Source organism: Barbus barbus (assembly GCF_936440315.1).
Source record: "Barbus barbus genome assembly, chromosome: 27".
In the NCBI taxonomy this organism is placed as follows: Eukaryota; Metazoa; Chordata; class Actinopteri; order Cypriniformes; family Cyprinidae; genus Barbus; species Barbus barbus.
The window spans coordinates 24,071,000-24,096,173 of NC_136755.1; the positions used below are offsets into that span (position 1 = coordinate 24,071,000).

General features: G+C 39.6%; 2 protein-coding genes across 4 annotated transcripts in view; both read right to left on the reverse strand.

Moving 5' to 3' along the window:
• Nucleotides 1-744: 744 nt before the first annotated feature.
• Nucleotides 745-3,499, reverse strand: LOC306847665 (endothelin-1-like). Its single transcript, XM_079381750.1, has 5 exons — nucleotides 3,197-3,499; nucleotides 2,646-2,796; nucleotides 2,412-2,549; nucleotides 2,010-2,114; nucleotides 745-1,629 (listed from the first exon to the last, which is right to left on the reverse strand). Exons 1-5 carry the CDS (start codon nucleotides 3,255-3,257, stop codon nucleotides 1,491-1,493), a joined length of 594 nt encoding a protein of 197 aa, XP_079237876.1. The 5' UTR covers nucleotides 3,258-3,499; the 3' UTR covers nucleotides 745-1,490.
• Nucleotides 3,500-5,926: 2,427 nt separating this feature from the next.
• The window catches only part of LOC306847663 (zinc finger protein 40-like), a 58,358-nt gene continuing 39,110 nt past the window's right edge, over nucleotides 5,927-25,174 (reverse strand). For all 3 annotated transcript variants that reach the window (XM_079381742.1, XM_079381743.1, XM_079381744.1), the window contains 7 exons: nucleotides 20,234-20,287; nucleotides 11,909-17,595; nucleotides 11,662-11,798; nucleotides 11,397-11,572; nucleotides 10,641-10,742; nucleotides 7,975-8,513; nucleotides 5,927-7,722 (listed from right to left, as the gene is read on the reverse strand). In XM_079381742.1, the coding sequence (XP_079237868.1) occupies nucleotides 6,562-7,722; nucleotides 7,975-8,513; nucleotides 10,641-10,742; nucleotides 11,397-11,572; nucleotides 11,662-11,798; nucleotides 11,909-17,595; nucleotides 20,234-20,287 (7,856 nt within the window). In that variant the 3' untranslated portion in view covers nucleotides 5,927-6,561. The remainder of the gene's footprint in view (nucleotides 7,723-7,974; nucleotides 8,514-10,640; nucleotides 10,743-11,396; nucleotides 11,573-11,661; nucleotides 11,799-11,908; nucleotides 17,596-20,233; nucleotides 20,288-25,174) is intronic.

Here is a 25,174-nt window from a genome sequence, read left to right on the forward strand (position 1 = left end):
GAAAGTGAAAATTGTTTCAAAGTAAATCCTAAACCATTTAAAATTTGAAGGTATAATCTTTTTGCTGGGTACTTTTTAAATAGGGATCATTTTTGTGTTTTAGTATGATTCACTTTCCTCTTAAGATGACACTCATTGTTTTGGTTTATAACTGTATCATGGAGGAAGACTAGTTTGCCATATCCAATTTGCTTCACCTTTCATCTCTCATGTGCCCATTTCAGCACACACATAAACCATCTGACCTGTGTTCACTGAAAGCTTTCTTTCTGCACCTGGTTAAACTCTATTGTAGGCGGTAAGGCTTTCAGTGAAGTACGTCTTTCTAGAGCTTTAAGACCATATTAAAACGAAAGCACTGTTCTTCAACTGACTAATCCCTGTAATGTCTCTGAATGTTACTTGCTCTTTTTGTGTTCCGCTCATGCATGATTGTTTATGTTTGAAAAGGCTTGTTTATGCTTTATGAAGCATCCTTGGACACTTAAAAAAAAGAAAATTAAAATATAAAAAAATAAAATTAATAAATAAAAAAATATATTAAAAAATATTAAATATTTTATATAAAAAAATAAAAAAATATTTAAAAACATTTGTATATATTAATATATTATTGAAAGTCTTTACTGTTTGTCTTTTATAATTCTGTTCTATTAAATGTTAATATTTGAACAAATGAAATGATGCATTTCAGTGGGATGTAAAACAATAAACTGAAAAATTCACAAGCAACTGAAGTTGTTTAAATAATGAAAAATATTTATTATTACCTAACAATGTTTACCACATCAATGGCAATTAAATGTTATAATTTCATAGAAATAACATTGAGAAAAATCTCATTAGCCAATATGGCTAAAGATAAATATTTAACATAAATGTGAAAAATAGCAATTCCATTGATGCATCGATGCGTTGGCAGAGCTTCATTGTTTTACAGTGAATAAAGAGTCCAGTAACAAGATCCATGAAAGATTCTTTGGCTTGTAGTGGCTGGATGTTCAGTGTCCGCTGATGGGCGTCACACATCACTTTAGGTTCCTGGAATCCCTGATTCCACAGTTTAATTTAGTTACAGCATATTCCTCCTGTGCAACAAGTATCTTCAATGAATAGTCTTTATATGCAATCAGTTTAATTTAAATGTCCCACTTGGCTTGTCCGACTAGTTTTCCCATGCACCAAAGGTCTAGTTCAGAAACGGTTATTCTTTATAATTTGAGGTTTGGTTTGTTTTAGTCAACATCTTAATTGGTTTTTCATCCCGCTGAGCTCCACAACTCCACACCGATGCCGACTCGCCTCTGGGGTGGAGACCACATGACAATCACCACAATCCAAGACACTTGCATCTGCAGGTATTCCAACACACCTGATGACACCCAATGGCATGAATACACAAGACGTGTATGATGAATGAGTAGAGAGGAGCCTTTTATTCAGGTAAATCCTGTGGTGGATCAGCAAAGGGTAAAAGCTGAGCTTGATCTCTACGAGGCAGCGTTTTTGGACGTCCACGCTCGTGCCCTGTGGTGCCGCCTCACTCGCCATTTCTCCAGGAGAAGATGGATCCTCTTGATGGCCCTCACCCTAGAGAGGATGTCACCAATCTGTTTTGAGTTTTTCACTCTATAGAAAAACAAAGCAATGAGGTTAATATCACAGCAAACACAGGTAGAACCCTTGACCTGATTTACCTGGCAAGTACTAGTTGTAGTTGTGTGTATAAATGAAAAAAACAACACTAGTGCACCCAAATGTGCATTTAAGACTCTTATTTACACTGTCTCCAGCTAAACACATTGACAGTAAAATCCACTTTATACTACAGTCTTACTTCCAAAGTTAACATGCTTATATCTGTTATGAACATTAATGACAGGTAATTTGTCACAGCCACAAGAGACATCAATCTTACAGAGGCTTGTAATTAAAGCACCCAATTATTTCTTAAATGTGAGAATGCGAATGTGCTGCTATATTTTTTTAGTGTATGCGGTTTGTCTTACCGTTTAATCTTTGTCTGTTTGTCTGCCAGCTTGTGTTTGCATTGCCTCTTCGCACAATCTTGGCCCTGGGCGGCATGGATTGCCTTGTCTGACGCTGCTTTATGCCTAAAAAAGAAAGTTCATATGAGACATGAGCAGTCAATTCCTGAACAAGTTTGATAAAAGTCTACAAATAGAACTAAAACCTGTTTCTGCAAGTTCGTCAATTCATGCAGTGACAGCTATTATGCCTTAGAGCATTACTGAGGTTCCCACACACAGCTCGTGCTCGGGAAAACAAGTGTGTCCCAAATATTGTTTTAACAAGCAAGTCTTTTGACCTTGAAATTGGTCTTAAGATTAAAACTATCTGGCTTTGAACTATGATGACGCTCATGTTATTAGCATTCAGTGTTTACTTACGCATTGTTCGGCTGACAGAATGAAGAGCATGTTTTGTCTTGGCTATCTGCACATTTGCAGCGTGACTTGGACACAACAGGTTCTGTTACTGAGCGCTTCTTACGTGGAGCGTTTCCAAGCCCGTATGACACTGTTCGCCTGGGGGAAAGAAAACAATGTTAGTCATGCCATCCTTCAATAATGATTTACAGATTTATTTATTTTCTTTTTAAGTCATGAAATATAATGACTTACTCTGGTGTGTTGACCCATATTATGTCCAGGTGACAAAAGTAGACACACTCTTTATCCATAAAACTTGCACAGGAACACCTCTTAGTCCTGGAGTGTCGCACAGAGTTTGATGTGCCTTGTGCTGTGCCATGACCCAAAGATGCTGGAGAAGCTAAAATCATAAAATTACATTGAATTCATTAGGTTTTGCAACATAAAGAATTATACCTACAAACACGCACTGTGATTTTTACACTCTTAAGTTGTAAAACTGTGTTTGATGGACTGGAAGAGCTGGAATTTGTCACGCTCAATTCAAAGAGACAGTGATGCTCATCATATAGTCTACAAGAATATTACAACTTTATCTTGCATGTGTATATAGGTTGCTTAAGCAAGGTCATAAAGCACTACTCATACTTAATTACACCTGTACTTTTAGGTCTGTATTTCTACACATTATAGATTGTTTAATACATAATGTTAAACTTTAAAAAACTTTTAACAGTAATAAAAAAAAAAGCTCTCATATGATCTTTAACACAAATATCGGATGTAAAGTATGTACATACCCAAGTCAAAAATTCCAGATGACAGCATGGACAACACTGGGAAAATAATCCTCAAATCCATTTTATTTAAACTTTAAAAAATCCCTGATTCGACACAAACAGTTATAATCCAGTAAATTCGCAAACTGCTAAAAAAAAAATCTGGTTTTCACTATTAAGCTGCAGTCTTCTCAATGCACTCATGCATCTTTCTGTAATCCAGAGCACACTCCTGAACAGGAGCGCTTATATACGCGCGTTCTCCGCCTCCCGCCCGCTCGCTCACGCGAACACAATGCTGTTTGTTAATAGTCACCGACAAGCAACGTGTGGAGCGCGATAAGAACTTTGTATTCCTGAAATTCCAGCGGGATGGAGACGCCGGGCGGCCGATTGGTGCCAAGTTTTTTTGTTTTTGTTTTTTAATGGTAAGTAAGGTGTCTTAAATGAGTACAGTTTTTATACAGGGCAGTAGAGGGCGCGCGAATACAGACCGCTCAGACCTGAGACAACAAACGAGGTTTCTCTTCAGGAATCCTGTGAGTAATAATTGTATTCCACAATTTCTGTCTATTATATAAAGTGTTGGGGAGTAACTAGTTACATGTACGTAATTTAATTACAAAATAAATGTAACTCTGACCAGTTAATGAGGAAAAAATATGTGGGCCTAGTTAAATCACAGTTACTTATGAAATGTTAACGGGGTTACATCTAAATATGTTCACACTTTTCCAAATGGCATTGACCGCTCTAAAATAGGAGGCACCAATGTTTCAGGAGTTTAAGATACAGACACGTATATTCGATAACTGTTTTATTTCCGATTTAGGATTATGTAGGCCTATATGCGTTATTTTCCTATTTCCTGTCATAGCTATGCAAAGCTTTGACTTCAAAAACAGTAGCTATTAAACTATTCCTTCAGATTTTAAATCTGTATTTAACCTCTGAATGATCTCAGAGTAGATCGGAGTGAGTTTGTGGTGGCAGTTCTTTAAAAATACACTATTATAATCTTAATTCAAATAATGAAGGATTCTGAAAATCTGTCAGTAATCAGTGTTGAGTGCTACTGTAAAGTTAACCCTGCCTGCTTCAAAGGTTTGAAAATGATTATCAGGAGAATACATTTGTTAGAAATTTAGAAAAGTAATAAAAAAGTAGCCTGATCAAATGTAATCAGTTACATTACTTTAATAAAGTAATTGAAATAGTTACACTACTAATTACATTTTAAGTAAGGCAAGTTGTAATCTGTAATCTATTACATTTCCAATGTAACTTTCCCAACAACACTGATTATATATTTATATAGTGTAGACGGGATAGTTAAGTTTCACAGTGTAGGTTAATTGATATTGTCATGTTTCGTATAGGTGTGAAGAACTTTGAAATTTTGGCTATAAAAAAAACTATTGAACATGTTAGTCCATATTGCTCAGTAAAGTTCATTGAAGTTAACTGGAGCACTCAATATGGGGTAAATTGTCACAGATTAACCTGCTATTAAACAGAATAGGCTTTTTAGCACAATTTGTTAATCGATTAGTTTGTAATTGTAATTGATTTAGATTCAGAGTAATTTAGAATCATTTTGGTGTGTATGAATCATTGCAGACTGAAGTATATTAAGCAATAATAGCAGCAGTTTAGAAACTTTAGCCTCTAGCTCTGTCCCTGCCCAATGGAAAAACCAGTTAATGGAAACTCAGGCCAGTTTACTCTCACAGCTGGCTACCCTCCACCCGCTCCAAAAATGTATTAAATATTACAGCACGAAGATTCCATACGTGTAGCCTGTTCATGCTTGTTGAATCTAAGACAGAGAATTAGGACAACAATAAAAGCAATCTATTAAGATCAGCTGAATATGGATGCTGCATTAAGGACAATTATGGAAATATGCAGTTCTGTTTTTCAGTCTTGCTCTCCTCAGGCAAGGGTGGCATGACTGCATTAATATTTTTCAAATATTCTGACATCGTACTCATAGACAAGGCTAACCCTCACCTGTACATACAGGTCCTAATGATGAAACTTATTTTTTTCCTCTACAAAATAGAACTGATGCAAACATGCACTGACATTTGCCAATGACAGAAAAAGGATTTGTTTGGAATGAGGTGGAAAGTTTGAAATTCATACACAATCTACATTATGGTCAAATCTAGGAATGTCGTTTCCATTGCAGAATAGTTTAGTGTTCACTAGTGAGTTTTAATTTTCTACTCTCACTTTGGCTAAATTCATCAGGTTTGGATGGACTGAATGTTCAGAGGTTTTTCCAGAGAGTCTCACCCACTCTCAAGCTCTGCTGTGGGCTGGGTAACTAAGCAACATCCTCCCCCACCCCACCCCACCTTCCTGCATGATGTGTCCTGCACTCCTCTACATGCAATAATACGACCCGTCCAGCAGGTAGCGATATCGAGTCACAGTCTTGGTGGACTGGAGCAGCGGGCAGCAGCAATACTATCAAATGAATGAGTCATTCTGGGGCTGTAATGAGAGCTTTTGCTCCAAGCCTCTTGAGACAAGGACAGTGTCGTAGTCAATAAAACCTCGTGAAGGGACTGATTGGTGACGTCATTTGCTGGCCTCTCCAAGCTCCTCATTAGTAATTTGAACTGCTGAATAATTCTAGTGTCTTGGAGAGCCCCGGGAATAAACCTTTCTACAGGGTTGAGGAAAAAAGATAAATCAGATAGCTAATTACAGCACTTAAAAAAGGAGACTTCAGAGGCATTTCTGCACTTGTAAACAAGGTTTTACTGATACTGTCGATAGGATAGATACAGCAAATGTAAAGCCACCATTTTACTCATACCTATGGACTTATGGAGTTCAAAATGGGCACCAGGTGGAATATAATAAATACTTGACCACAACATCTGTGCACAAGAACACTGCCCCCCAAAAGCCATAGAAATGTTTATATATCAGTACAACATTAATTTCCCCATCAATTTACGATAGACAAAACTTTTCAAAAAGAAAACATTTAAAAAATAAAACAAATTTCCTCCATTCTTCTTTAACTTCCATATCAACTTAACTTCCAAATAGGTAACTACTAGATTTATAAGATATTATATACAGGTTTCTAATCGAGAAACTCCCAAAGGCACAATTGTCTATACAACATGTACAAAAAGAAAAGGAAAACTGTCTGGTGATGACAAAAAAGTATAAAATAAAATAATTGGTCATCATTTATGATTGCACATACAATATGACTGTCAGAAAATGTGCTTTTAGAGAAGGCTTGCAGAGCTGCAAACCTCCTGAAGTGTTTCAGTTTTACAAAGTGACAAAGTTTTACAAAAAAGGTGGAAAGAGAGAGAAATTCATAGGCAGAAAATAAAGAGCTTTTATTGGGACTCTTAGGTAGCTATGACAAGTCTATCCTCATCATCACTGGAGGCTTCATTGTAGTCATCAGTCACTGGTTGTCTAAAGACAGGTCGCTGTGGTTTCACTTCACTAGCCCCACCTGCTGTTGCCTTGTGTGCCACCTCGCAGCCTCTCTCATTAGAGGATGAGGGTGAGGAGAGCGAAGGAGGTTGTGGTGGTGTTTTCAGTTTGTCCATCATGGCTGTAGTCTTCTCAGCACCCCCTGTGTCCTTAGATCCAGCACTAGGGCTGTTTTGAGATACCTGCTTTGGCTCTGTGGATGGCTTTGCATTTGTATGAACATCTCCTGGATTGGCTGTTGGAGGACTGGCTGAAGAAGTAGGTGCTGGTGGCGATTCTGCAACCTGTGCTGGTGGAGGTACAGATGCTACACCCTCAGGGCTACGTGGCTTGTCCTGGGCTGCAGGAAGTGGGCTGAGAGCTGAGAGTGGGCTGAGGGATGGTATAAGGGCTGGCAGGGCAATGTTGAGGATCTGCAGGCCAGGGATTTGTGCTGGGGAAGCAGTGCTGCACTTAGGGGCAGGGCTAGCTGCCAACACTTGCACGCCTAGGGTGGCATTTAATGGCAGACTCTGTTGAGGCACCAGCTGGGTGGAGTTAGCTAAACCCACCACGCTCAAGGTCTCCAAACCCACAGGCTGCAAGGCAGTTTGGGGAGCACCTAGTGTCTGAAGGCCTGCCACTTGGCCCAGCGGGAAACAAGGCAGTACACTGCTGACTGGTTCCTGAACTATCAGCGGCTGGGTCGGGGAACCCTCTGGCCTGGGCGAGGTGTTGGGGGCTGAGAGAGGGCTTCCAGTCTGCCTGTGGATCACACTGAGTGCAGGGATGGTTAGCTGAACTGGCCCGGCCTGAATGGGTACAAATGTGGAGTAAGCAGCCAAACCGGCAGGAACAAGCTGGATGCCACCCACGGGTACCATGCTGTATGGGGAACGAGGGGGCTGTTGGGAGTGCAAGGGCAGGTGGCTGAAGAGATGAGTAGGGGCTTCCACTCTGGGCTCGTGGATCAGATCTGCATTTGGAAAGTGCAAGGGTCCCTGAAGAGGGTCAGAAGAGGTCTGAGTACCACGGTCAACGTTGGAATTGCACTCACTTGCAGGCTGGGATATGGTGCATGACACTCCTTCCTGTTAAAGAACAATCTTATGAATGATTTTATCAACACTGCCAAACAACACAACAATACCAGTCAGTGACCACATTAAAATTCTATTCACCTTTTCATGCATTCAAAGCAGTTTTGCTGATGTGCCAGGCATGCGAGACTCAAGACATTGAAATGCATATGGGGTCGGGTACTGGTGTGGGGTGAAGTGTACATGTAGAGAGGGAGGGATGCATGACGGGAAAGACAATGACTGCGAGGACACGGGTCTCACCTGGCCGAGCTTGCCACCCTTGCCTGGCACTGGGGGACTAGGGGGAACATCAAAGTCAGGGTAGTCGATGGACATCTGCCTGCAAGGTGACACTGGGCTCATCATGTGTACAGAGTCAGTATCAGAGGTGTGGGATTCTGAGGCAGGGTGGGATGTGAAAGAGGTGGGACAAGGGCCAGGGCTTGAGTAGGATGCAGAAATTGACATCTGTCTGACCAACAAAACTGGACTTGTCATAGCCACAGACTCTGTGTCTGAGGTCTGGGAGTCTGAAGCTTGAGTAGGCTGAGTTTGGGGAGCTGGGCTTCGATTTGGGCTGATGGACATCTTTGCCAGTAGAGAGCTAGGAGCCATGTCAGCCTGGTTAGCAGGAAAATGCTGTGGGCTTGCAGAAACAGATGGTGTTGCAGAGAGGCCAGACTCCGCCTGACTGTCCTCCTCGTCTTCCTCTTCCCCATCGTTATCTTCGTCGTCTGGGCCATCAGAGTCATCACCATCTGAGTCCTGTCTGTCAGCACTTCCTGCCCTTCCTCGATCACCTTTGCAAGAAAAACAATTTAATGAACAAAACGAGCAGGAAGAATCGTATAATATTGCATAGCTAATCCAAGCAGATATCTATAAATTAGATACTTTGTAGCTCTGCAAAGTAGCTACAATTTTCAAAGTTCTACTTTGAAAATTCTCCCAAGGACTTTCCACAATCCTAGTGTGACCTAAAGATGACAGATTTAAACTGAATCTTTAAGTAATGTTTGGTTTTTCAACAGCTTTCACTTTCCAGGGTTATAGCTTTCACATCTACCGCATAGCAAAAAAAAAAAAAGGGATGATAGGTCTAGAGATACCCATCACATTATATAGGGAAGACATTAACACCTCAGACCACAAATGCAGCCTGTGCTTGACAGCTTGTGTGGAACTGTGTGAGAGGAAAACAAATATGCTCTCAGTAACTGAGACCAGAGAAAGCTCACAGCTTCTCTCTCTTTCCTGCTAAAATTAGATGCAGCAATTTCCTCACAGTAAATGCTGTGTATGCCGCCCACATGCACCAAGAGTTAACAAGGAAAAAGACTGCGTTTAGAATCTCTAATTAGACCATGGCATTGCCATTGATCATCACTGCAACAGAACATAGCCACTGTCCACATTTAACAGATGGTGCTATTATTAGTAAGCCTATTAATGGTCAAGTTGATTCTGTTGTTAAAAATTAATATTATTATTATTATTATTTAGTCATTTAGCAGACACTTTTATCCAAAGCGACTTACAAATGAGTACAACAGAAGCAATCAATTGTAGTATTAAAACAACTAAAAACGGATGCAAAACTAAAAGCTAAGACTTTATAAATACTACCTGTACACATTTTAAAAATAAAAAAATGAAATAAAAATGACAAATTATATACAACAAAATTTCAAAACTTAACATTTTAATTAAAAACAAAAAATAAGCTAAAAACAATTCAAAATATTAAAGAACAAAAGGTATGAGTATAATAATGATTCTAACATAACACTAAGCCAAACACCAAAAAAACACCTATGTATATGTACAACCACACACACACACACACATATATATATATATATATATATATACATATATATATATATACATATATATATATATATATATATATATATATATATATATATATATATATATATATATATACACACATGTATATGTATGTGTGTGTGGGTGTGTGTGTGTGTATATATATTTCATTTCCATTTAGTTTGTTGAAGTATTAAAATAACTCCAATTAAATAAAACTAAAACTTAATAAAAGACCTATACAGACATAATAAATTCAGACATTATTTAACTAAAATTAAAAGATAAATACAAATCACGACAGTATAGTTTATCAGTAATCCTAAGAAGTAACACTACCAAACACACATGCTAAAAACAAACTTACTTACACATAGTAATAAAAGGTTACAAAAACTGAAACAGAAGTGAAACAAGTAGTAGAAAATAGGAGAAATAAAAAGCAAAACTTATATCCTTTGCTGGTGTCCCAGCCCGGTGGAGTCGCACGGTAGAGTAGATGGTCTTTCATTCTTTGGTGCGCGACCGCTGCCGTGGTAAACTAAGCTTTTTTTTTATACCCATCTAACAAAATACTAATTGAACTTAGCTGGACACACTTTCCTTATTTTTTCACAACAAATGGCCAAGCAAGTGCAGACACTGACAAGGTACACGAGACAGAACGAGACCAAACACGATATCAGCACGTCTCCACACAGTAAACAAAACAAGCATTTCCTAGCAACGACAACTGCGCTAAGCACTAATAAGACAAGTACATGCACTTATGAGCTACTTTTAACTTCCGCTGATAAAGACTGCTTCTCTCAAAGAGTATTTCTTTACACTGTTTTCAGCTGGCGCTTGAACACACTTTCCTTATTTTTTCACAACAAATGGCCAAGCAAGCGCAGACACTGACTAGATACGCGAGACAGAACGAGACCAAACGCGATATCAGCATGTCTCCACACAGATATGTAATGGTGTAAACAAAACTATAGTTTCTGCTTTCTCAAGTTGGATGGTTAGGCGTTGGTCCTCATCAAATAAACTCCCCTATTCAATGGTCTCATTAAGATTGTTATTTCCAAAAGCACATAAGAGATTTCTACCTGAGTCTTCTGTGTCCTGGTCCTCAATAATACCCACAGAAACTCCCATTTCCATGCACTTCTTGCTGTGGGCTTTGGACTTCATGTGCTTGGTTAGGTTCCCTGTGTGGTTAAAAGGGAACAAAGAGGTCACTCAGGTGGGAGGCGGATGCAGGGCATGGGAGTGATTTACATAAGCATGACATATTCCCAAGCAGTAGCTCTATGTAATGGGTGAGTAACTGATAAAGAAGTTCTTAAAGGAACGTGGGCTGTTCTGACACTGTGTGCTGTTCTGCAGTGCCACGTGGGAAGTTCAACTGTTATGAATCATACTGGCTTTTTTAAGAGAACAGGCACAGTCTATAAAAAAGCAGGTAAGAAAAAAACAGTTTGTACAGAAATAATATTCAACCATCCCTATGAATTATCTAAATGACCTAACTGTTCTTAAATACCTAACTGTTCTTAAATCCTGACACCTTTCATTTTGAAAATGAAACCTTTTGTGTTAACATTTTTAGATTTGTCCTTATGCAAGTGTATGAGTTGGCCATTTATGATGGAAGACCAGAAACAGAGGTGCTTTTTAATAATAATAAAAAAAATCTGGATTATTATTTTTTTTTTTACAATTTTTTTAATCCTGTTTAATATTTATAACAATTTGCATAAATTCTGTTAATTATTTGTAATAATTTATAATAACTATTTGAGGAATAAAACAAACTTTAAGCATAACTTAGCTTTCAAATCAGTTTTTGGGACTGAACCCACCTTTGGTTTTGAAAGAGAAGTTGCAGTGCGTGCAGTGAAATGGACGGATGTCCGAATGAGTACGTATGTGTTTCCGCAGCATGCTAGGTTTCTTGCAGCGGATTCCACATTCCTCACAGATGTATTTTCCTCTTCCACGCCCTCTAACGTACACATACTCCTCATTCGACTTGTAACTGAAAACATACCACAAATAGCACACTTTAGAACACAATGTCCTCTAAAATATTTATGAAGTGGGGTAAAATAAATTAGATTTACAAACCCTCCATCAAAGATCTTCACTCGTTGCGGTTCAGATTTGGAAGAATCTCTGTCTGACTCTGTCTGATTAATTGGTTGAGTCTCTGGTTTTGTTTTTCCACTATTCTCAGTTGGCACAGATCTTTGCTGAATCAAAACCTGAAACAATACAAAATACAAGAAGAATTTGTTAATCACGCATTTGTACCAATGCATAACAAATGCATTAAAATGTAAAATGGCAAACTATATGTTCAAAATGCTCTTACTTTTGGCAAGATGTCCTTCAGCTTCCCAGAGTAGGTCAAGATGTCAGATTTCAAAGTTGTTGTTTTTGCTTGGGTGTAGTGTATTTTCTTGGATGTCTGTTTGGAGTCAAACAAGGACATGACCACTTTTGTGGGAAGCCCCAATGGATTCGGATTGTTGGGGTTTACTACCCATGCAGAGTAGGCAGAGATCCTCTGGTCTGCCTGTTGAATGTGGAGGGGTTTCCTTTTCATGAGAAAACACCAGGTGAAGGTTGTAGCTGTTTTCAGACTAGGGAAAGACAAGCGATGACTGTCTCTGGTGTTGACAACAGACACAGAAGAAGCTAACTTCACTTGTCCCTGAAATGTTTGAGGCCTCAGAGGAGATTTGGATGGAGACCAACGCTGCTCCTCAGGTTTTCCTTGTGGCTTCAGAGTGGAATTTTCTGGCATGGTATAGCTTTGAACTCTGGGTGAAGAACATGTAGCAGGTGTTATGGTAGGTGCTCTGCTCTCCATTTCCTGTTCACTGACCTCAGTTGTTGTCTGAAATACTGGTGTTTGGGTGTTCTTGTCAGCTTCTGAAGTCTCTGGCAATTGTTCTGGGGCATCAGTCTCAATTGGGCTATCCACTGGCTCTGTGGTACAGACCTGTCTAACCAGCATGAACTTCCTCTGCCTGGTAATTTCTGACATCTTTGAGTTCAAGTAGTTTAGAGATCTTCCATCAGTGAGACATGCAGCTCCGTGCTCATCTTTAGCCCGTTTCTGTGTTTTTTCCATAGCAATGTCCAGGCTGTTGGCAGGAGAGAGCATACGCTTGCTTGAGGCAGTAGACTCTTGGGGGCATAAATTTGCAGATGCCAGTTTTTGTGTACAATGCAGTGAACCGAGAGACAGGATGCTTTGCTCAGTGGTTTGGTTATGTTCAGTAGATTTCATATTGTTTTTCATCTGTATAGCAACAGACCCAGGTTGCCTGTGAGCTTGAATTTCTGGTCCAGTCTCTGAATCACTGTTCGCAACATATACCGTAGGGAAGTTAACCTTAGAAACCACAGAAGCAGGTGCTATGGTGTGCTCATGGGTGATTAGAATCTGTGGTACAGGTGTAGATACTGGTGTTATATGAGACGCTGTATCAACTTGCGGACCAGCAGGCAGTGCAATTGGGGGCTTATTGATTACAGCCTGATAACCTGGTTGTGCTACATAGACATTTTGCATTCCATCATTTGACTGAGAGACTTTAATTTCATTAGCAATTGGTATAGTTATCACTGGCAAAGTGATCTGTGTGCCTTGTACACCTGCTAAAGAATATGTCTGGCCTGTTTTTAGTACAGGGCAATTCATTTGGTATTTAGGTACAAAGCTGTTCTTTTTTTTTTCATCCGCCACCATTTGGACCAGAGGTTGCACATGGCATGCCACAACCCTTGATGTCTGATGCCATGGATGTGGAAGACCATGAACTTGGGGTCGTTGGGTTTGGCTTCCAAGGTTGATGCTTTGAACCACTTGCTCATTTTTCGGTAGTGGGGCCTCTCCAGAATGTAGAGCAACAGACTGAACAAGTGTAGATGTGTACATATTTACTGATCTAGGTTGGGACCCAGAGCATTCATTAGTGAAGGGGACTCTTTGGATAGGGGGAGTCTGTTTCACTGGCAATTGAGGTTCTGGTGCAATCTTCAAGGACATCTGACGTACCAGAGGACCCCTTCTTCTTTCAATGAGAGGCACCTGGGTAGTTGGAGGACAATGTGTCATTTTTGGCAGGGCAGTAATCATTGGTGACAAAGGCCTGCTTGGTGACATGCTGCTGCAATCAAAGGATTTGCTACGGTAGTCACAAGAAATTTCCAATGATGACTGAGTGCAGGTGATTTGTTCTGAGGTAGAACGTCTCATCATGCCTGGCACTCCAAGAGTGTTGTTTGCTACAGGGATCCCTTGAGCTTCTGGTGGCTTCCCAACACTATCAGCCCTTGATGGGCTGTCAGATCTTGGTGGATCATCTCTGTCAAAAGAGGCTGAAATACTAGAGCACCTTGACAAGCTACTATCTCTACTGAGGCTACGAGAGAGACTTGACTCAAAGCTAGATTCACCAGAAGAGTGTTCCATTTGAGCAAGTCTTATGCGCTTTTTCTTTGGGGGAAGTTTTTCTGTTGGCAGTTTAGACAAGCTCTCACTCCTCTGAGGCCAGTTGAATGTTTCTGTAGGTTTCTCTGTTGATTCTATAACTGGAGTTTCATGATCTCTGTCTGGTTCCTCTGTTACTAAGATTTCAGGGACCTGAATGTTGTTCTGCCGCACAAGCCGTGATTGCTGTACAGGTGTGTCATCACTAGCAATGGCAAAGGTTTGCTTACCATGAGGTTCCATTCCTTGGCTGGCACATTTGGGTGTAGACATTCTGTCATGGTAACTTTGTGAAGATAAATTCACTGCAGCCTCTTTATGACCTTTTACAGAACTCTTTACTTCTTTTTCCACAGGATCAACTGGAGATGACCTGTCAATGGACTCAGATGTTTCAAAAGAATTTGGTCTGCTGAGGGAGTTGGTATGTCGAATGACTGAAGTTCCACTTCCTTGTCTCTGGAGGTCTCCTCTTTCTTTATTTGGTGTGCTGATCTGAGCCTCTCTTATTGGGGATAGTCTTGACTCCTGTGATTCTGCAGCTCTGCCAATGATCTGTATTTGTCCTAAAACAGCAGTGTTACTTAAGGACTGGGTATGTTGAGAATAAGGTCGCCCTATCGAACCTGTAGAGGTCTGGCAGGAGTCAAAACTTCTTGAACATGGAGGAGTGGTCTCAGTTGGAGACTGGTCATCATCATCTCCAACACTTTTAATTTTCCTTCTTTTTCTTACCATGAGTGGTTGCTCTACAATGCCGGTAATTACAGCATTTCTGTTTAAAAGGGGCTGCTGAATTCCACGTCCGAAAACTTCTGTCTCAATCTCTCTGGCATGCATAGGCTTGTTTTTTGGACCATGCAGTTCAGAACAATAAAACTTCTTGTGATTTTCAAAATTTTCTAGTTTTCTGTAACGGTTACGACAAGTCTCACATTCGTACATTGTCCCTTTGTTTTGCTGGGGTTTTCGGTTTCTTTCTGTTGCATGCTCAAAAGACTTACTTCGCAGTTCATGTGTAATACTTGGTCCATGATGGCTCTCATCCATGGAATGAACAGAGATAAGAACATGACCATCATTTGAGGACAAATCCTCAACTGCTATCTGTCTCACAAGTGTACGAGGATGTACAGCAGGATTGGGAGTAGAGGGAGCTGAAGAGAACACATCATCATTTAGTGAACTAATCTTGTCATCAAATGAATGACATATCCTTAGTGGGTGAGGCTGAGGTGTTACATTGGGGAAGAGAGCTGACTGACCAGGTGTTGTAGGCATCGAATTACTTCTTGTAATTGGTAAACAGTCCATAGCTGGATACTGAGGTGGTACAGAGAGAAGAAATACTGGCTTGGATTTGTCTGTTGGAGTGAATGGAGATTTTGGTATGTCCGAGTTGGAACTAGATCTTCTTACTGGTGGTTTTAGATCAAACTGAAAAGAGTCTTTAAATATGTAGGATTTAGGGGAGTCAATGCTACCCCTTCGGGAAAGGGAAGTCCTCCTGGGTTTGACACTGTCTAGTTGTTTGTCATCCACAACAGCCTCATTGTCTGAGATCAGCTTTGAGATACGCTCCTCAAGAGATAGAGCTTTGGTTTCTAATGGAGGACGCATTTGTCCTGAAGGAACTTGAGGCTTCTCAACAGGTGCTACATGCATGACAGTTGCCACAACTGGGGAAGGGGGAATTTGTGGGCCTTTTGCAATGTCAGTTTCTGCTGGTGGAGTTATCTTAACAAAAGGACTCGGGGGACTCATAGCTTGATCTGCACTCTCAGAACGTGAAAAGTAGCCAGAATCAGTGCTTCCAAGACTCCGAGGACTAAGCAGACACTTGCCTTGTGGTTGTTGTGAGTAATCCGTTGCTTGTTGCCTTTGTAGCTGGGCGTGGCTGCCTCCTAGTGGTGATTTACAATGCTGATCTTCATCTTCACTAACTGAATCTTGTAGAGGACTTGTGCAATCCACTTCTTTCAGTGAGGACAGAACCATTACATTGGACCGTATGTTTGCTGTCTGGAACTCCCTTTGCCTTTGGGCTGTGGCATGTTCAGGTGCCAAATCTGTAACTCTTGGGCTGTCTGCACGCAAAGGTGAAACATTTACAGGGTGGACAACCACTTTAGGGAGAGCAGCAGTAACCTTTGGCTCACATCCTTTCTGAGAAACCAGTGGTTTTAGAGATTCAAACACCAGCGAAGGCTCTGATTCTCCTTGGCTTCCTGGTACCATGCCTGCACTCTGCAGACTGCTCTCAGACAATGCCGTCAGGCTGCTTTGTGAAGAATCCGGGTCCAAGTCCGCTGCACTACCTTCCTCATCACTGTCCCCACTTTCCTCCACATCAGAATGTGTAGCCAGGCCTTTGTCTGACTCTTGAGAAAAGGATCCACTTCCGGAGTCTTTTATCAAACCCAGTTTGATAGCATGTGCATGAGACTTCTTATGCTTGTATAAGTTGCTCTTTGTCTTAAATGAAAAACCACATGTCACACATGGGTAAGGTCTCTCTCCTGTGTGGGACCGTATGTGTTTTAGAAGCACACTTGGCTTGGCACAAGCTCTTTTACAGTATTCACAGACATACTTCCCTTGCTTTTTTGGTTTTTGATCTTTTGCGGAGATATCAGATACTTGGCTTGCACCGAAGTTGACCACAGTTGTCATCTGAACAGGGTTGAAACCTGGTGTGACAGGGACTTGAATTGAGTTTGGTACTGTGGCTGACAAAGACTGGCACGTTTGAACAACAGGGGGCTGGCTCTGAGGGAAGCCACCTGATCCAGATGGAACAGGTGCGTGTGTCAAGGTAAGTGAAGGACCCACACTATAGCTTTTATGGAATCCTGGTTTGTCCTGCTGATGATTTCCTGACATGTTCACATACTGCTGTGTTGTGTGTTGCCCTGTAGATGCCACACTGCAGTAGAACTGTTTGGCTGCGTTGAATGGTGGCACAAATGAGGGTTGTGACTGGACATTGAAATTTACAGCAGGCATAGTCATAGCATAGTCTGAATAAGTGACAGGAATGGAAACGGATTTTCCAAGATGCCCTATTGGACTGCTGTTCTTCCTTTCTGTCAGTGTATTGAAATCTGGCTCCATAGCCTTGAGCAGTACCTCAAGGGGAGCACTTGTGTGAGAAGGAGATGCGTTTTTTTTGCTGCCGTTGCCACACCAGCTTTCTGCCTGCACAGGCCCTGCAGCACAAGGTTCCTCTGCAGCACTTTTGTGACTGAGAGCCTGTGGCTCTAAGGTTAATAACTCCTTCTGCTCCACTTTTACTGCTCTAGATCCAGATGCATCCTGTGGTGCATCTTCAGTATCTTGAGGTTCAGGCAATCCATGCGTTGGACTGCTTGAAAAAGAAGAGGAGGGTGTGGCTTCCTTGAATGAAGAAGAAATGCTTGGAAAAATGGATTTCTTGGTCTGTGATTGCTTTTTGACAGGAGATTTGGGTATTTTCTTTAGCTCTTTTTGTGCCACAACTTTTTTTCTCTTCAATCCTTTGATGCTTTCAGAGTTTCTGCAAGTACTTTCATTTATGTCTGTAGGGAAAAAATAAAAAAATGTAATGAACAATCCAAAAAAAAAAATCATCATTACGTCCAATCCCTTTTTGTGATTTTTTTTTTTTTTTTTTTTTTTTTTTTTTTTTTTTTAAATTAAATATTAAATTATTTAATTATATAAATTTTTTATGAACAATCACAGGGTTACTTCAAAAAATCTTTAAGCCTTAAACTAATAAAAAAAATCAATAGGGTTACACAATTCATCAAAATGATTTGTAAAGGTTAAATAATACACATTTTCAAATAATATTTAACCAGTTTTTTTGTTTTGTTTTTGAATTTCTCAAAATTAAAATAAACCATGTCCTTTAATTATTATATTCTTACATTTTTTACTATAACAAGAAATGTTACCTGAAATAACTGGCATCTGAGAAATTAATTATTGACATATTACAATAATTATATGATGTTTTATTTTTGACAGTGCAATTCAGTGTAGTAAACAATAACACAATGTATATTTTAGACAAAGTCACAGAAAAAGCCTAAATACCTAAAAATTAAACAAATCTCTGTTAGTGTGCTTGAATACACATTGTAGTCAACATTTGTCATCTTTAAACACACGAACTGCCCATGCATTTCCCTAACAATCTTCAAAAACAAGCAAATCTGTTATTTTCTGCTTTCATTTCCTCATCTTCTAGCAAAATACCTTTCATCATGCAAAGTTCATAAGCAAAACAAAATCAAACCATAGACTGCACTTTCTACATCACCTAAACATCAACTTAAACTCTGTTTAACAGCACAAATAACCCCAAAAGATATACAGACAAGTAAACAACAGCAAAAATCTTGCTAATATCAGACAAACCAAAACATACCTACGCAACAAGTTTTGATGAATTGTAGGTAGGACGAAGCACTTCAATTTACAATGAAATAAAATAATCCTTTTCTTTGCAAACCCAGTTCTCTATAAGCTGCACCGGTGCATCTGACAGCTAGCACATAGACAAGACTGTTTTGGAATCTAGAAGATCTCCTGAGCTGCTACTGAGGCCCACGCATGTACAAAACCCACTCTCCGTTTCTCAACACTCTGTCACCATCCCTCTCTCGCTCTCGCACTCCCAACCTTCCCTAACTTGCTTTCCTACATCTCATTCAATACTGCAATTGTGTTAGTTAGGATGAGCCTTACCTTGTTCTATTATTTATTTTCTCTCTCAGTCAGTTGGCACAGAAAGACCATACAAAATAAGTTGCATGTAGGTGTTTATGTGGATGAAAAAGCTTGTGTGAATTAATTAAATCTGTCCCTGGATTGAACATGATCCAGATACTCTGGGCAGTAAGACCCGAGCACCTAAGTCAACATCTGGCAGAAAAAAAAATCACTCTTAATTTGGAAAAGGAAACATGGCGAAGCGCATACACAACTGAATATTGTCCACAATTACTCATGGGCAGAGTTTACCGCATTTGCTGTGTTTGGACTCCCTGTGGACTTAAAGTTATACTGAAGGCTCATTGTGTGCCTGATGCCAAGTAGTTACAAAACACGTAACCAAGCCTGAACATCTGTGGCAACCCTGCACTTATTAGGGTTTCCCTTCTTTACTTTGCTTGGCATGGTTGGTGGAGAGAAGTGGTTAGGTGTTAGAACTACAAAGTCATCATTTCCTGGATGCCTCAGGAATTCCCCAGAAATACAAAAGGCCTGTTAGGATTTCACCAATACATCAATCTAACTTTATTTTGTTTGTAACCTTAGTAAATCAGTGATCAACAGACAAACATGTTTCTGGAGAATGTAGAAAGAGGATGGGAGGACATCCGTGTGCTCTGAGTTAACGGATTCAGGATTAACGTGCAGATGACTGGTGACATCACTGCCTGCTGTATTTTTAGGGCCAGAGTAAACTGAACATAATTATGCAAAATAAATCCTTCATGTTACCATTGTAGATGAGTATGGTCATATTATTGTATTATGGTAACAAAGGATTACATTTATTTACATTGTGAAAAGTGCTGCTTCATAGTGCCATGTTCTCATATAAACAAAGACTGTAACAACGTATTCTCTTCAGAGTTCTCATTTTTGCTTTTACATAATCTATAACAAGTTCCTATCCCAGCCTATTATGCAATATCTATGCTGTTTTTCCATGTATGCTGGTGAAACGTGGCTTTTAAATAGCTGCTCCTGCATTTTTTGATCTAGCTAAGGATATACAGTGTGGCAAGTTCATTCAGAGTGCAAGTGCAGCAGAGCTAAATGCGGTGACCAACAGAGGTCCTGGAACTTCTGGAAACCCCCAGGACATCCAGTACACCTTCGAAAGCACCACGCTGTCAGACCAGAGAACCTAGTCACAGATGCAATCCAGTACAAGCAAATGGTGTTTGCTTTGGGAAGTCGAATGAAGGTATTTTTGAAACAATATTCCGGAATTTGCCCTGGATTCAACACAGAAAAGCTTCTGCCTTGGAACGTGATTGCTGTAATGAACAGAGCAATTCAAATGCCACACAAAGAAACCCAGCTATTCCCCTTTAAACCCACAGATGAGCTCGTACATCTCTGATATTGAGGAGAGAGAAGCTTCCTGTTGATGTTGCATTTGAAAGGAAATTTGTTTTACATGATGAATCATACCTTTGTGAGCAACTTTGGGGTCTTTGAGCTCCTTCTGTGCCTCCTCTATTTTATCTGAAAAATAAAGAGTTTCATTTTAGCCAAATCCAACAGTGACATTGATGTGGCATTTCAAAATAAAGCTTTTAAAACAGAACATCAAAGTGTCAAATATGGAAGAAGAAATTTGTCTTTTAATATATACAGTACACAGCATTATCAATGCTAGAAGTATTGGTTACTATATCTACCAATATTTCAAGGCTTAATTTTACAACAGCAAAGCGGTAACAAAATATAATATAATTATAGTAATGGCCTGCGAAAGACACTTGACTGTTCTTCCCCATATTTCACATGTACAGGAGACATTTCAAATTTCATATCATCTGCTCTGTATGTGTGGGAGGGATATGCAAACTAAGAATATACCCAATATTAGAATGCAATTACTAATTATTATATAAGAGCAGCCAGGAGTGTGTGTGTATCTACTGTATGCATGTACATGTGCTCTAAGATGTAAGGAATGAGAAGCAATAATCTCCTTTCACTACCGTAAGTCACACACACATACACACCCACCCACTGCATACCCACATACAAAAAAAGCATTGAAAAGCAGAAGAGATTGGTGTGGTGTGTTTCAACCACAAAACCCCATTACAGGGCATGAGCAAACACTAGTTTGCTTTGAAAACAATGCTTCACTGTGAAGCGAGAACCAAAGCAGTTTCGGAAAAAAAACTCACTTGCTATTTGGAAAAATGCCGTGGCCACTAAGAGACTCCCGGACACTGTAACGGGAAAGACTCTCTTCACTGCAAGCAAAACAGGGTGGAGTGGCGAGGGGGTGCCCAGTGACCGAGGTCACGTCATGTTTTGTCTGATGAGTGGCTTGAAGGCACACCCTTGATTAACTCCCCCACCCCTCTGTTTCTCTTTCAGCAAACTCAATTTGTTATATAACCTAATGTATTTATATACATAACCCAATCTTAGCAAATTTTTCCCTTTAACCCACATCCAGCATCACTCACCACACAAGCCCTGGTGAAAACAAATTGACTTATGTCCATGCAATGCACAACAGTTAACAGTTACTGTATGTGAACATGCAAAAACATTTCCAAGGTCAGCATGACTGGTGTGTCCGTGAGAGCCTGAACTTCCTCCATATCTCTGGAGGGCTCATCTAAACCCTCATTCCCACTGTAGTCTCTTCCATTGCATCACAACACTCCTTACTTGTTCGCTTACTACTTAACCGCCTCAAGGCATCACTGCATCTCATTCACCACCAATTATAACGGCATTCTGCACCATCATCTGGGGGATTTCTGGATGCTGAGTCACCACAGATGCTTGGTCTAACCACACATCCAGATTTACTGGTCCTACCCTCAATCGTTTGGAGCAATCAATGGATCATATGGATGCCAGTATATGAGGGATCAGATAACAATGTTACTCAATGAACCACCAAAAGAATCTCCTGCATTAACCCTATCCCAGAATTCCGAAATGATGTTCGAGAACTCCACAAGAGATGGAAGAACTCAAAGCCCGTGAATCAGAAATCAAAATATTCTGGTTGAAGCAAAAGAGAGTGGTTGAGAGTGTCGCTTCCTTAAATGTGGACTAAGTGAATGCAAAGTGGCTTCAAAAATAAGCGCATTGTTGCATACAGTATGCAACTTCTTTGCATACAGTAGGATAATCATTACCAAAGATAATTACCCTTGGTTTAAACTTCTACATGTGATTAACACTGTTCAAACCAGGAAAACCTTCCAGTGACAAGTAATTTGTCTGCTCACACTAAAAAAGCAAATGCTGCATGACACATCACAATCACAGCCATTAAGAACAGTTATGGTGTTTAATATAAAGCAAAGTGGAGTGAGATTTTGGACCAATGAGACTCCACAGTGGGCGAGGCTCCTCAACACAATACCAAAATTGATACCAATCAATGAAAATAATGTCAAACACATTGCAGTCTGATGACCTGCCAGGAAAGGAACCTCGTGACAAAATTAAGAGTGAAAGAAGAACAGAAACACTTCAGAAAGTTGCTAGTCATGAACCCAATGCAAATAATCTCCTCTAGAGATTTTCCCTTCCTCTTTTCAACTCTGACAGTGTTCTCAAATCATAGCAGATCTGTAGATGTGGTGAATCTACTGTAGCATTTAGTGAGGAACTCCCTGGACTGTAGAGCAATTGCTCCCAATCAAGTGAAATGACAACCCACTACTATGGCAATAGATAGGCAGCAGTTGGTCCAATTTCAGTTCTTCTCCACATCTTGTTCTCTTCATCCATCATTCTCTCCCACAAACCTTCTTTCCCCAACACACAAGATTTTCCTTCCAAACCAGCGACCACACCAAATCCAAACCTCAGATTCAGTGGAACACTTAGCGAGGAGAGTTGGAAAACAGAGATGCTGCACAGGGGTGGCAAATGAGGACAATAAAACAGGCTGAAATTTCCCCTGGTTAATGCTGCCATGACAACACGGAATTCTGAAACGGCTTTCTTCCTCGAAGGAACACGCATTGGTCATCTCGATTGGTCCAGGAGACTTCATTAGATGTTAGCGTATGTGCGCTAATGACATAGAGGCTAATGGAAATTTAATGTGATCAGAGCTCTGGTTTTAATGGCCGTGGCAGCACGAGCAGCATGTGGGTATAAATATCAGTACATGAGTGGGTAGCGCTTATTCACATAAACAAATTTAAATTGGAGCTGGACTGCGTGTACCTGTCCTAAAGAGCAGGGTCATTAGAAAATAGTCTCAGCTTCAGACTGTTCATTGGCCTTCTGATGCGTAATAATGCAACAGAAATGGCAGGAGCTGTCAAAATCCACTATTGCAATACAAAATTTGAATTTAATTTAAAAACACATGTACATAAAAAGAAAGAAAGAGAAAGAAGAAACCTTTTGTTTAATAATATTTTTTTTTTTTTAAATATATAGGCTATAAATATGTAACAAACAGGACGCACAGGTTTATTTATATATATATATATATATATATATATATATATATATATATATAAATTAAAAAATATATATTTTTATCTAATCTACAGTGACAAAACAGACTCAACAGTTCAGTTTACAACATCCTGCTCTTCAGTAGGAAGCATGTAAATTATCAGAGGCCGCAGTGTAACACTGCTGTTAGTTTTCCACACCACGTGTTTTGACAAATAACAGAGTAGGTGTAAAAAGGTTAATGTAATTTGCCTGATAGCGTAGGACTTGTTATGGCATACAGAGGTTGAGTGCCCGTAAACCAGCCTGTCTTTCACACACACAAACACACACTAAAGAAAAAACAGCATTAAATCTAATACTAGGGAAGCTAATTTAGGGAACAGTGGATCACTAAATCAGAGTGAAATGTCCAAACACTCAACAGAGCATTCGTACTGCTTTCCCAGATCTAATTAAAGCAGACAGCATCTCTGTTTTTATGTCAATCTGTGGGAATCACATGACTAAAGCATCTTATACAACCTATATGTCTCCTGTCATGCATGCAGTAACACACCACCACATCCACAAAAACACAGAAAGAACAAAAGAACCATGCCGTTCAGGAGGAAATATCTGCAAGAATGTAGTGAACTTAGCACTTCCGTTGCATGTCTTTTATCTTGCCTCTTTTAACACACATAAATAGTTCTTCTTTAGAAACTAACATCTGAGCATGCAAGTACTCAACACACACACTTCCATGGCATTCACTCCAGGATTCCCCCAAATCCAACAATCCCACACTGTTCTGCTGGGAGAAATGAGCCAAAAACCTCAGTTGATTGTTCAAGGATTTCCACACAAAACCACACTGGATCAGTTTTGAGATTTTAAACCCTTGAATTATGCAGCGGGACTGAAATAACATCCGCCTAGAACATTTATGAGTTATTTGTCATGTCAAATTTTCACTTGGGAAAGTCTTTTGAGTACATGTACATTTAAAACATTCATATCACATTTTTAAATGATTTTTTTTTCAGCAAGGATATATTACATTGATCAAAAGTGACAGTAAGCAAATCTTTGACAGTAAGCTATTCTTCATATTAAGCAGCACAACTGTTTTCAACATTGATAGCAATAAAAAAAAAAAAAAAAAAACTTTTCCTGAGCACTCAAACAGCATATTAGAATGATTTCTGAAGGATCATGTGACACTGAAGACTGGAGTAATTGCTGCTGAAAATAAATTATTATTATTAATAAATTATAAAAAGTAGATATTTATCTATGTATAAATACTGCTGAAAATAAATTACATTTTAAAATAGAAAACAGGTATTTTCAATTGCAATAATATTTCATTATAATACTGTTTTTACTGTAAATTAGTTCAAATGAATGTAGCTCTGCTGTGCAAGACTTCTTTCAAAGATGTTAAAAAAATCTTACTGACCACAAATGTTTGAATTGTAATATATTATGTTATACTATTTTTTCAAGTTTATTTTTTTAAGTTCTCACATTTTACTTTTTACTGTATTATTTTAACATAACTGGATCTGCCAAGTTTCCATCCATTGATGTTCAATCAATTTTTGGACTGTTTTGTGTTTACAAATTTTCATTGTAGATCAAACTGATACCTACCCCCCCCCCCCCCCCCCCCCCCCCCAAAAAGAACGAAAATTGGATTTATTATAATGTGACCCTATTAAATCATGACCTGAAGGTGAAACAATGCAAAGTTTAGTTGCGGCCTGGTGACCAGAGAGCACAAGGAACCCTGGAAGACGATCCACAACACTGTTCAGTGGAAAATGGTGTATAGACCAACCTCTGCTCGAGAAAAGTCCATCTTCAAGAGTTCCTAGGGTTCCCAAGGTTTCCTTACAGGAAGCTCGGATGAACCTGAAGCTACCAATCAGCACGTAGGAGACAAACAAGGGAGCTGCTTACCAG

Excerpts from the sequence above, each read along its gene's own strand:
- LOC306847665 (XM_079381750.1), bottom strand. The coding sequence starts at position 3,257 with ATGGATTTGAGGATTATTTTCCCAGTGTTGTCCATGCTGTCATCTGGA. Across the intron at positions 2,550-2,645 it reads ATATGGGTCAACACACCAGA|GCGAACAGTGTCATACGGGC; the intron begins GTAAGTCATTAT and ends TCTTTCCCCCAG. Across the intron at positions 1,630-2,009 it reads AAACAGACAAAGATTAAACG|AGTGAAAAACTCAAAACAGA; the intron begins GTAAGACAAACC and ends GTTTTTCTATAG.